The 12,961-nt window shown below is 46.9% G+C and overlaps 1 protein-coding gene across 3 annotated transcripts in view; it reads right to left on the bottom strand.

Annotated features, from left to right (window-relative positions):
* The window catches only part of btbd8 (BTB domain containing 8), a 40,636-nt gene that overhangs the window by 8,453 nt on the left and 19,222 nt on the right, over window positions 1-12,961 (bottom strand). For 2 of the 3 annotated variants that reach the window (XM_035414159.1, XM_035414160.1), the window contains exons 7-14: window positions 11,219-11,299; window positions 10,334-10,430; window positions 8,002-8,090; window positions 6,663-6,765; window positions 5,702-5,884; window positions 4,455-4,634; window positions 2,194-2,323; window positions 651-712 (exon numbers count right to left, since the gene is read on the bottom strand). In XM_035414159.1, the coding sequence (XP_035270050.1) occupies window positions 651-712; window positions 2,194-2,323; window positions 4,455-4,634; window positions 5,702-5,884; window positions 6,663-6,765; window positions 8,002-8,090; window positions 10,334-10,430; window positions 11,219-11,299 (925 nt within the window). The remainder of the gene's footprint in view (window positions 1-650; window positions 713-2,193; window positions 2,324-4,454; window positions 4,635-5,701; window positions 5,885-6,662; window positions 6,766-8,001; window positions 8,091-10,333; window positions 10,431-11,218; window positions 11,300-12,961) is intronic. The other variant, XM_035414161.1, reaches the window with a different exon arrangement.

Below are 12,961 nucleotides of genomic sequence, written 5' to 3'. Positions count from 1 at the left end.
CATTTACCTCCACAAACACCAGCTACTCAAGCGCTAGTGGCATGCAATTACACACAATGAGCTAGGGCACAAGTTCCATTGTATTTAAGGAGCTGGAACTGAAGGGAAAGTGGCTTTTGTACCAGAGAAGGAAGGACACTAATCAGCAGTCTGCAACGGAGGGGAGGGGCAGAGAACAGACAACTCTCCGCCTCCCTATCACAGGCTTCAAAAGTGCATTCACAGAGAACTTCTGGGACAGCCCCAGCAAAAACGCACACACTGAATGACATTACAAATGCTACAACTGCCTCTGATACAACAGCCAGCTTCCCATTAATCTCCAACGGAAGGGATTTAACATAGTTCTCATTGCAGTGATTTAACTTTTGTCTTAGCAGGAGGATCCCACTGAGATACATTGTCTATTTTGCAAGGGAGATCTGGCCAATAGGCAGCACAATGAATACAAACATGTACATCCAAAACAGAAAGACACATTGCAACAAATGCGTGTTAGTAAACTGCAACACAACAAACAGGCATTCAGCATTACAGCACGTCTAACCAGGACAATTCCGTTACTGAATTCACTGTGCTACCGAAAGAGAGAAAAAGCCTCGTTCAAAAGCACACGGCATGAATTATACAATGTTTACTTCACACTTTACCTGCGAGCTGGTGAATATGGGTTTCTTCCCAAGTCTCCTACCGTCCCCTTTGTCAAGAGCAGCTACGGGGAAGAGACAAACCACAGCGTCATTAAAAATGGAACAAGCGCTGCGAGGAGAAAGCAGGGCTACCCCACCGGAGAGCAGCGTTCTTCAGGTGGCATTCCAGATTTTCCTCAAATGTTTTTTTTTCCGCGCGACGCCCCAACATCCCAAATTCTAAAAGGCGCCTGCTTCAAACGGGCCGAGACCGGGAGAGATTCTCACAGATGTCCGGCGCACCTCGCGTTGGGTTGGACAGTCAGAATTCCCTCCCTTTAATCTGCGCTGGGTTCAAATCACAGCCGCGACATCAAAGACGGAGCAGGTCTGGAGGCGGAGAATTTCCAACGAAGCGCGACCCTTTGGATTCTCATTATCGGGGGAAAGGGGTGGGGGTGGTGGGGGGGGATAACACGGGAGAGCAGGAATCTGGGGATGCTTTAATATTTTCTCAAAAGCCGCCACCGAGCAGCATATTTAAAAAAATAAAAAAAGCTCCTTTCAAAGCACCTCTCTTCTCACTGAATGACATTACAAATGCTACAACTGCCTCTGATACAACAGCCAGCTTCCCATTAATCTCCAAGGGAAGGGATTTAACATAGTTCTCATTGCAGTGATTTAACTTTTGTCTTAGCAGGAGGATCCCACTGAGATACATTGTCTATTTTGCAAGGGAGATCTGGCCAATAGGCAGCACAATGAATACAAACATGGTGGGGGGGGATAACACGGGAGAGCAGGAATCTGGGGATGCTTTAATATTTTCTCAAAAGCCGCCACCGAGCAGCATCTGGAGAGCTGGTTTTAAAAAAATAAAAAAAGCTCCTTTCAAAGCACCTCTCTTCTCCTGAGAAGGCTGCATCATCAGAACCGGTGTGAGGAAGACCAGTCCACCAGCGTGTGCTTGTTACTGTGTCATAAGGAAGGGGGGTGGGGGTGGTTCCAGCAGAAAGGAACATCAAAGAGAAATCAGAACCCTGTCGGGTGAATAATTCATGCGTTGCATTCCTGCGTCTCACATTGCAGAGCAGCATACAAACAGAGCGCATTAGTCATTTCCTGTTTGTTGTTTTTCGGTTCTGCGGAGGAAAGCCATTGAGGACTTGGCCTTTCACAACCCTTCTGCGGAGAACAAAACACAGGCTAGCGCGTTTCCTGCATCCCCGACAAGGTCCCCCCGTGCGCCAAACAGGGTGAGATCAGGCTAGCGGAGCACCGAGAGCGCACCGGTCGCACAACGGACGGACGCGCTCAGCCGCTGTAACAGAGGGGCAGTGGGCTACCCTTGCTTATCGGTCAGAGGTTCGCGCCTCGGGGCAGAGGGACACTTCATAATAGTGAAGCCGGAGGGCTACGTCGCTAACGCGCTAACGCGTACGGTAATCTGCAGCACGACTACCGTGAGTATCCTCGCTGAACTCGGCGCGGGGGGTGGTGGGGGGTGGGGGTGGATTGCCTCTCCCTGCTAAAGCCCGGATTATAAAATGTCCTCTCCTACCTGCTTGTATTCGCTCCCTGTGCTTGAGGGACAGGCTGCGCCATCCCTGCGTGTGGCGAACGGCGTAGAAGGACTGCAGCAGGAAGGTCCAGAGCCTCGCGCGCAGAGCCCGCACCTCCTGCCTGAAAGACTGGGAGAGAGGGAGTGGGAGGGAGTGGGAGAGAGCGTGCGTGTGTGTGTGTGTGTGTGTGAGAGAGAGAGAGAGAGCGAGAGAGAGACAGAGAGAGAGAGAGTGAGTGGGGGGTGGTGGAAGGCAAGCGCGAGAACGAATCAGCAGCTGCTCAGAGCCCCGTCGCCATGGCAACCGATCATTATTCCTCGCCGAGTCTACTTGATCTGCCCGAGCTAAATCGTTGATGTCACCGGCTGAAGGGGCTGGAGGCTCGCCTCTGCTCCCGCCCCTCCGCTCGCCGCGCGTCCATAAAGAGCGGCGCGGGGTCCGGATTAGAGCCGCCCCCCTCCCCGCCCCTCCCCGCCCCCCTGCCCCGCGGCGCTCACGGCTCCCCCCGGGGCCGAGGCCTGATCGCGGTACACGTGCCCCATCACACCAAGGTCACCAATTAAGCCAACCTTACGGGCGGGTCAGCTTAACCACCGCCTCAGAGGGCGGCAGTAAAACTGAGATTGACGGTGCGTGACAGAAGGGGAGAGAGAGAGAGAGAGAGAGAGAGAGAGAGAGAGAGAAGCAGAGATATATACAGCATAGGTAGATAAGTGAACAGGCAGAGACAGACAGATAGATACATAGATAGATAGAGAGAGCAGTTAAAACAGGAGCGTGTGGTGCTTACTCCATGTGCTAACTTTTAGAAGGAACCGTCTTATTGTTGAGAAAGGGCACAGGCATGTGGGAACACCTGAGATGCCAATTCACCCCAAAATCCAGACATTTACACTTAAGAGTTTCACGCACTACTGTATATATTATCGGTGATCAATTCCATGGTTGGGTCCATTCTAAATTGCACTAGCTAGGTTGGACCGTCTGACGCTCCTTCAAACCACGCAACATGGCCTTCCTAACAGCCAGACTGTCTCGTTACGCTTGACAGAAATATTTTTGAAACTTTTCACAGATCCTTTACGAAAATGCCAATTTTCTGCACAGTTCTGAAACATGATTAATTAGAAAGTTGAACTCCACTGAAAGGATTGGTGGCCATGATCTTTCTGCTTGGTTTTGAATGCTCCGTGAAAACTATCTCGCAAAATGATTAAAGAGGTATCTGAGGAATGAAGCGCTTGGTAAAGTCATGGTTTTTAATTATTTTTCCTCCTTCATCTCATATGAGGCTCAGGCAGATGAAAAAAAAACAAGTTTGTCGGCAACCAGGTAGCAGTTTGAACTGCGTCAATCACGCATGCAGGTACGCAACACCTAACGCAAGAGAAATCATCAAGCATCGCCAAACAGACTTCCTGTTTACAAAAACTTCAGGCATTCAGGCAGAGGTTTGTTTTAAATATCCCCTTGTTCAGGGGTACGACGGCAGTGTCCTACTTGGGAGTTGAACTTGCAACCTTTAGGCAACGAGCCCAGTCGCTGCCCAGTGCAATCAGATGCACCAGGAGCTCTGATGCAACAGGCATAACAGCCGATGCTCTAAATTCACCGGACTGGCCCAGTAAGAAGCTTACACCCCAACGAGAGTGAAGCGCGCTGCAGAAAGGTGCGGAGAGCCACACGCTCGTGACGGGTTTCCCTCCTTCGTATGTGAGAGGGCCCGGATGAGCGCGTCACACTCGGGGAGACTCAAACTCCCCACCGCAGGTCAAGCAGAACCGATTCAATTTACAGGGAAATGGGAGCGTGGCAGAGCGGGCGAACGCAGCAATGAGAGAACAAGTCGAGCGCAGCGCGGGACAGCGCGTTTTATAAAACTGCGGTTTCACAGCAGGCCGAAACTGAAAGACAAAAGTGGTTTTTGTAAAAACTTACACTCAGAAAAATATTCAGTTAAGACGAGGCTAAAAATATTCAAAAGTTAAATGACGTGAAATGATGTTGTGCTGATGGCGGTCTTACGTAGCCGAATCGTATCGCCACACGGGTGCAAACGAATTCGCAGGGGAACTAGCTACCTATGAGAGCCAACCTGTCGGGCAGGCAAGTAACACGCACTGAACTCGTGTGACAGTAAACCCAAGGAAATGAATTAAAAGCACAACCCATTTCTATTTAAAATGATAGATTACCCAAGAAATTTTTGCTGTCATGGAGTTTTTTTTTTGGTAGGGCTAGAATCATGGCCGTTCTTTACCTCCTGACCTCCCTGGGCGCCGCCGCCGTCCTCCTCCGGAAGCCCCTCCCCTTCCTCCTCGTCGCCGGCCAAGGCGTCCACGGCGGCGAAGAGGCCGCAGCAGTTCTCCACGGCGACGCCGTCCCTGACCGCCACGCATATCTTCTTCAGCGTGCGGGGCTCCAGGCTGAACTCCTCCGCCTGCAACGGCACGCCAGGCTCTGAGCGCGGAGGCTACGCGGCGCGCTAGCGGCCGCGGAATCCGATAGCCGGTCAGCGCGACGCGCGCACGCGATCGATGTGCTCCAATACGTCAGGTACAACTGCTATTTAATGGAGCACAGAGTGCCGTAACAAAAGCAAATACAAATACAACTCAATCATACAACCCTAACATGCAACCTCATTCTGTTCAAGGCACAAACAAATAAAAATTCAATTTATTGAAACTAATGAAAAATACATTTAAAATATTTCTATTGATTATCGATTATTATCGATTTTTACAACTCAACTGCAATTCAGGGTAACAGAAAAATTATCGAATTAATTTGGCGAACGTATTTTTCAGACTCCCAGCTCCCCTGGATGAGCTCGAGCACCGTCGTCCCCGCCTCCTCACGGTGGCGCTTCCTCATCACACGCATCCGCTGTTATAACTGACTGGTAACGCAGCCTAACTCAATTCTCTCGTTTTCAGGGTCAGTGGACAGGCGCCGCTCTCGAGGCCAAGAGCCACGCGGCCGCCGAGAGGCCGTTCGGCACCGAAGCCCGCGGCGGCCCCAAAGCCCGCGGCGGCCCCAAAGCCCGCGCTTCAAACTATACCGCGGCACAGAGGCATTTTATTCCGCGCTTTCCGGCATTTGGCTGGCTCGATCCGAGACGCTTTTTCCCCCGCGCGAGGAGAATGTTCATTCCCCGTCTGGTGTGAGTGTGTGAAGGTGTTCTAAATGTTGTAGATTATGTATAGTACTGAACATGTCTTGTTTTATAGATTGTAACATTGTTGTTCCCTTTTTGATACCAAAATAAAACAAAAATTTAATGTATAAAAAGAAATGTTAGATTAAAAACTGTAAAAATACATTCATTATTCATGTCACAGTATTTATAAAGCATCAATGACAAAACATTATCATATCGGACACATTAATAATAGACGTGTGTACACGGCTCAGGCATGTTGACTACATGAATGCATAATGGAGTATACATAATGAATTTCACACGCGCATTAAACACTTAGTAAACAACTGTGCAGATCTTACCCTTCGGAGGGTGTGGAAGGCGACGGTGTGGGTGACCTCGGGGAGGTGGGTCACGATGGTGCGTAGACACGCCTCCTGCAGCTCATTGGCCAAGGCCAGGGCCTGCTTGGCCCACTTCACCTCAGGCAAGCTGCCAATCAGCTGCTCACTGCTGCAGAGCAGGGACACCACGTTCTTCACCGTCTGTAGACAGACACGCAATACATTTAATCTAAAAACCTATTTTTTTTTATTTAAACAAATTTGCCGACATTTTAAAACAGATTATTTCAAAATATCTAGGCCAAAACGACAACAATTTAATTACTTGTTAGAAAAGGTGTGGAGTTATGATCAGGAACTATGTAATACCCCTTTTCTCTCAGAGAGTGCAGCTACTGCAAGAAACGATGTAGATTTAACAAAGTGTAAATAATAACCAGCCCCCCCCCCCACCCAAAAAAACCCCCAGTAATCTAAAAAAAGGAGTGGGGGTGGGAACAGAAGCCCCTGATGAAAGCAACAAAACAGGATGTGTTGGGGCAGCAGGCCCAGGCAGCTGCACACAGAGGACATTGAGAATGCAGTCTGGATTTCGTACGGTCTTAGCTTCGCTGATCTCTTTCTGCTCCTCCTCTGTGGAGTGTCAGAGCAGAAAGAAAACAGACGTGCTCAATTATGAGTGCTGATCACTGCGCCTGTCAATGCCCGCATTGTTCTTTCAAACAGTGTAGCCTCTTTCACTCAGGATATTGAATGAGGTGGGCTGATGTCATTATTTTGTTCATTTGATCATTTGGGTCTCGCCTTTTCCCAAGTACCATATGGAACACAGCAGGCCTGTGGGAAAATGGGAAGAGGATGTTTGTGTGTGTGTGAGAGGGATTGGGCTGGGTTGAGTATGCGTGTTTGTGTGTGTGTGTGGTGGGGGGGGGGGGGGTCATGGAAACCCCTCGGGAGGTGATGTCATGGAAAAACCTACCGTTGCCTCGGTCACAGTTGTGAGGCAGTGCCTCTGAAGCCCTGTCGGCAGGAGGGCGAAACTCCTCTCAGCCCAGCACTTCACAAAGTGTTCCGCCACCCACCTGAGGAGGAACACCCCCGCCAGAATGAGCACATGCGCCCGCCCACGCCCTTCATCTTCCCCGAGCCCTTCGACAGCTAGCCTCCGTCACCGACGGTCTATTCTGACTGAGGTTATTGCATTTTAAGTGTGGATTAAATATCTCATTCAGGGTTACTCCAGAATGCCTAACCCAGGATTTGAACCCACAACCCTCAATCTCTCACCTCCAGAGGCTGCTTGCACTTACTGAAACCAAAAGCTCTGAGCTGGTTGGAAATGAGCTCTACGTCAAGACCACTGTTCCGTCAGAGTTTTAGCTTCTCTAATGCTCAGCGTGGCACAAACAAGATGTTTCACATTAGGAATGTTGAAACATTTTCTCACTTCAGAAACACCCACAAACGTACTGGATATTCCCCTTTCTTCTGACATACTTCTCCCTGCTTCTCGTTTACATCTGTGTGTGGGCCCTGATGCTGATGTTTAGCTGAAGAATAACGTCCCCTGAAAGAGACCAATCAGTGAGGATAATGCCCCGGGGAAGCGTCCAATGAGCGAGGAGAATCGCACAGGACCAAAAAAAAAGACAAATCAGACTCCTACACATTACACAGAGAGCATGACTATGACAGCTCCACCCACTGAGAGAGAGTAGCTTTCCACAACACTGGGAAAATGTATTTCTCTGTGGTAACAAACAACTGATACAAGCATCTTGATTTGGCACTCATATCGGCTAAGATAGTCCACTGATTCATATTGGTTGGATCAGAGCATAACTGAATTCCCTGCAGTATAGTATGAGCAGAACAACAGTCTCCCAATGGCTTGCTCATTGCGTGTGACAAGAGCTTTGTCGATACTTTATGGTGGCATGGCAGTAATTAAACTAAAATATTTCCATTAATGTAATATTTACTACATTAACCGTCCACTGCAATTGAGAGAGGGTCTAGTTCATAACAAATGACCAAGTTCTACCCAGAACAAGGTTGAGGTTATTTCCGAATGCTTCCTGTGGTGATTATTCTTTGTTCATTAACTCAATTAAATCAAATTAAGTCCACTTTTTGTAGATCTTTTAGACAGGCATGTCAAAGTGACCTAAATATGGTACCAGCCTGAGGCAACAAATCCTGTCTAATATGTTGCAGATATTAAGGGATTTTCAGAAAGATGCTTACTGCTGCTTTCACTCAACAATGCCTCAAAAATTACATGAGATTCACAACACGTTCAAGGACACTTCACTCACCTTACACAAAAACCATACAGGCGCTCCAGGCCCAGGGAATGAGATATTGAAAGGCACTCAAGAATGGACTTCTGAACCCCATCCACTGGCTGAGGAGGAAAAGTCAAGGACAGTTCATTCAGTTTCACATAACATTGAACAATTTTCCATCCTACACATTAACACACTTCTTTTGTAAACCCCTAGCCCCCCCCCCACCCCACACCACCCCGACACACACACACCCCCAAGACTGCACTGGTTCATGTTGTCTCCCCAAGTAACATCACGTTACCGTTTGTTTTTTTTCCATGAGCTTGTCAACTGATTAGCTGTCTAGACTGTCTGTTTTCAAAAAAACTGCACAAGAGGTTTATATCCAACCGTGCTGTATGTTATTATTATGCATAATAATATGCACCCTATCAAACTAAGCAGTGATATTACATATACATACAAGATACAGGTGCTTCAGTGAAAACTGCCTCATTACTTAGGGCCTTACAAGGCTGCCAAATGCTTCAGATACCGTAATGCACAATGTCAGTTAAAAAAATAACAATCATATGGCAACTGATGTTCTACAGATTCTTAATATAATTTGTGTTCAAACAATGGACTGTGATTTTTATGAAGATACGTTATATGGTTGCTGACAAAAAGATTTAAATTATTTAGCATGTGTAAGAGAATACATTCTCTGATGGACATTTGTACACAAGCTGTGATTTTGGAACTGGATGGCTGGGATTCAATCAACATGTGTCTCTAACTTCGAATGTTAAATGCAAGAACTATTTGTATTTTTTCTTCACCACAGATTGGTAAGTTCAGCAATCAGAGAAACAACTCACTGAACAGAGTTTGTAAAGAAAAAGCCAAATGTTTGTGTTTAATTGTAAGTCAATGTTGACAAATGTTGACCAAGTGGAAATGTTAATGGGGATTCAGGCCAGTGTTTTTGGGGAATCTATTTTCTCATATAAGGCAAAGGGGTGTGCCATGAAGACAATTACTACTTTAGGATGGTTGGATTCTTGGTATTTGCTGCAAGGATTCAATTAAAAGTTCCCTCCGAGGAGTGTGGAGCGAATCCCATTATAATTTCTTGCAGACTTCTTTTTTCCTCCCAAAATAAACCCATGACTCTGTTTCCACATAGATAAAGACAAGCCTCCGGAAGCTCTCAAACACTACAGAAAGCCAGAGTGTTCATGATGCACATTTATCCTAATTCCAAAGAAGGGGAGGAGAAGATGGAATTACTCTGCAGAAAATGAGGAAATACAGCCATGTTTTTGATGTGTACGCCATGTTCCCATCATCTGTTCCAGCTGGGTGACGGCTGCTTCCCGCGAAGCCAAAAGACATGAGGACATTTAGAGAAATGACAGGGATGAGCTGTGACCTTTGAATGACAGATGTGCTGTTCCCAAAACCAAGATGCGTGCTGAATCATAAAAGCAAAATGGCTCAACCAAAGCAAAACGGGGAAAAATGTTACTGTTAGCATAGAAATTGAAAGTGTGCGCGTACACACACACACAAAGTAGTGAAGCAGGTGGTGGTTTTTGATTAGTTGTATGTCTGTATGAAAGTAGAACATCCCCACAAAATGATTTACTGCAGAAATGATCCTACACCCCTTAAGATGGAATTTGTGCATGCAATGTTGATACATGGGGCCACAGGAAAAACCATAAACAGCAAGGAAGAGCTTCTTCCTCCATCTTGATCAGGACATCTTGTGAAGCAATGAATCTGCCTTCATATAATTAGTCTGCCCACTAGCCATTCGAGCCTATTCGCTATGCTTTAAAACATAAAACCTTCTTAAACCCACAGCCAGTGATAACCCACAATGGCAACCATGATCCTCTCCCTCCACTGCAACAGAACAGTTTTGGGCTTTGGTGTTTGTTGCACCTTGTTTGTCGCAGATCACGATTCACTGTCTTTAAACTTTTCTCCTCAATTTCAGTTGCAAAGCAGCCTTCACCCCGAGGACAAGCACAAGATTTCACGAGGCATCCTGAAAGTCAATTCTTCCAAATTGCTTTCTATGGGAACCTAATTAATCAACATGTTTTAGAACAACTACAATAATCACAGGAGTTACAAAGACTCGTGGCACACCTTCCCTGGAAGTTGCGCTTCCTCACTCGCCTTCTCTACAGCTTGACGTTCGTTCGCCTCCAGCATCGTTCATGTGCCTGGTTCTAGCTCCATTAAAGCCAGACGGAGTAGCCAGGAGTAATAGCTAGACGCAGTATTTGTGTTAGCCGCAGAGTGGGTGATTCACGGTGGAGGACGGCGCTTGGGGTTTGGGGTTCGAGGTTCGGGGCGCGCCCACCTTGGGGAAGAATCGGCAGTAGTCCCGCGTCAGCACTACCTCCGCCACATCCTTCAGCCCGTCCAGGCCCAGCATGTCCGCGGCGTAGACCACCTGACTGGGAGAGGGGCGGGATTCCTCGGTCAGTACGCGCGCTGTCCAAAGCCGGACTTAACGTCGTTACGACAACAGCTTGTTCACTTCACCTACGGTAGATTATAATGGTTGGCTTCTGTCACTCATTAGGCGTATAGTTTCAAATGGAAAAGAATCACTTAGTCACAGATGAATGGGGACGATGTACGTTCTCCATACGCTTAAGCCAGGGTTTCATATTTCAGCATGCACCAAGCTCATTAAAGGGTTATTTCTGCAGGGCTGATTGATAAATTTTGGGAAAATGTCTGCTGAAACGTGCAGTTCAAACAAACACCAAAATTGTTCGGTCTACTTGGTCTAAATATTTTTTTTAAATGCATCATCCAATATTTTTTTATTTAAGGAGCCCCACATGCCCCACAAGCTTGTAATAAAATGATTTCAAAATCTTAAAAAGAAACCCTTTTATAAACTAATTTTAACAGTTTCCTAATTGTTCTTTCACTGCAGTCAACCTTTCATCATTGTGCTTTTACTATCAGTCATTAACAGTGTCTCTTGGGCCCTTTTTATAATGACAACATCCATTTTAACTTATCCTTCAACTCAACTTTAAAATGTGTCTTTTGCCCACTAACAACAAAGGCTCTAAATAAATCATGTTTTTTAGGAATATGATGATTACTATAATTGGTACCAATGGGATTATTCCACTTTGAACTCTAACACAGAAGAGGATAAGAGGTGATTTGTGAGGACCTAAGGGTTCTAGAGGGTGTGGGGAAAGATGAGGGGAGCTCACAATACCATAGATTGGCTCCCAGGGGCAGGTCCAGAGTGGCCCCGTACATGAACTGCAGGAGGATCTCCATCTCCTCGGGGCCCAGGCTGGAACAGTAGAGACGCTGCATTACGCCCATGAACACACAGCCTTCTGCCTGCCTATCCCGCTGGTAAGAATCCTCAGCCTGCGTACTGAACGGACCTCAACCTTTTCTACCGAGCGGAGATGTTCAGGTTGGGACCGCTTGGGTGACGGCCAACGAAGGCTTGAGAGCCCAAGTGAAGCAGCCGCACAGGCGGGGTTTGTTAGCTCAGAGTGGCAAAGCTTGGGGTCTTTGTGGGACCACTGCGGGCAGAAAGGGTCCGACTGCAGATACGGACCTGGGTTCAATTTCTGGGCTTTAACTTTGACTTACAACTAGCAAAGTTGTAACTAGCAAAATTGGTTCACTTTTTAAAAAGTGAATGCAATTCACTGAATTCATTTTTGTGATTGGTGGCTGTGCCAAACTGTTATTTTTAAAAAGAAATTGTGAAAGAAATTAAACACATAAATTATAAGTCAAAGTTAAGGTCTAGCTTTGACTGAATCCTAGGTACAGCTAAAGAAACTTACTAGTCTTTGACCCTATATAGCCAATGCAAATGTACTTTGAGGGACATCAAGGTATTGGAACAACTTTTGATTGGATTCACTCATTTATGGGGGATAAAGATCTCAAGAGTGCAATCGGAGGATCCCAGTTATTCGACGGCGAATGGAAAAGGGTGGAAAGGATACATCAAAATAAAAGCCATAGACCATCGGGTGATTTTAATGAAGTAGAAGACGAGGCGAGGAAGCGTATCAGTTATCTCCCAGCAGCTCGGCGAGCAGTCAGCGTAGAGCGAGCGAGCGGAGAGCCGCCTCTCAGCGGCGAACACGCCCGCTGGCGTGGAAGGGCTCACGGCAATGATAGTGAAACCTTACTCTGGGACAGCCCCGCTCGCCTCATGATTTATTCACACGAACCCCGACATGAATTAGTAATGCGCTTTGGAGCGCGCGGACAACTTGGCATTCGTCACGAAGCCAGGAAAATCAGAGGAAAATTAACTAGCTCAGCAAAAGCTATTTTATACTGTTTTAATCGAGGTGCCTGGCCACTGAGAAGATTTCTGTCCGGCGCAGGTAAATTAAACGTAGAAATATGGAATTTAATTATACAGGAAGTCCGAGCACCATTTATTAGCTCCATATAAAGGAACATAAATTGGCACAGCACGAGCGCTCTATGTTAACTCTAGCCAGGAAAATGAAAGAAGATGGGGGGAAAAAAAAGAATGACGATTGCAGTTAGTACCCGTAGAGAAACCATTTCCCCCCACAATTTATTTGGATGACCACGTGACCAAAAATAGGAATTGTAAAAACAGGCTCTTCAAAGAGAGCTGTGGTATGCTCAAGTAAGCAGACAAGTATCAACATTCATAAGAGACTTAACTGCCTGCAGCAAGATCTTTGTGCTATAAAGTAGGGTTCTGCAACCAGATCTTTGTGCTATAAAGTAGGGTTCTGCAACCAGGTCTTTGTGCTATAAAGTGAGGTTCTGTGCTGGTTATTGCACATCTGTGCTGTCGGGCTTGACTCCAGACTCTCCAGACTCCGCTAATTCCATTTGACATTTGATACAACAACTGAAGGCAAGCCGACCAGTCAGCAGTCGCCACCCGTCTGCACCCACACCCACTCCACCCTCCCTCCCTACCCACAACCTCCCCTTCCCT

Source organism: Anguilla anguilla, chromosome 4 (genome assembly GCF_013347855.1).
Source record: "Anguilla anguilla isolate fAngAng1 chromosome 4, fAngAng1.pri, whole genome shotgun sequence".
Classification (NCBI taxonomy): Eukaryota; Metazoa; Chordata; class Actinopteri; order Anguilliformes; family Anguillidae; genus Anguilla; species Anguilla anguilla.
This window is presented reverse-complemented; position numbering and strand designations above follow the sequence as displayed.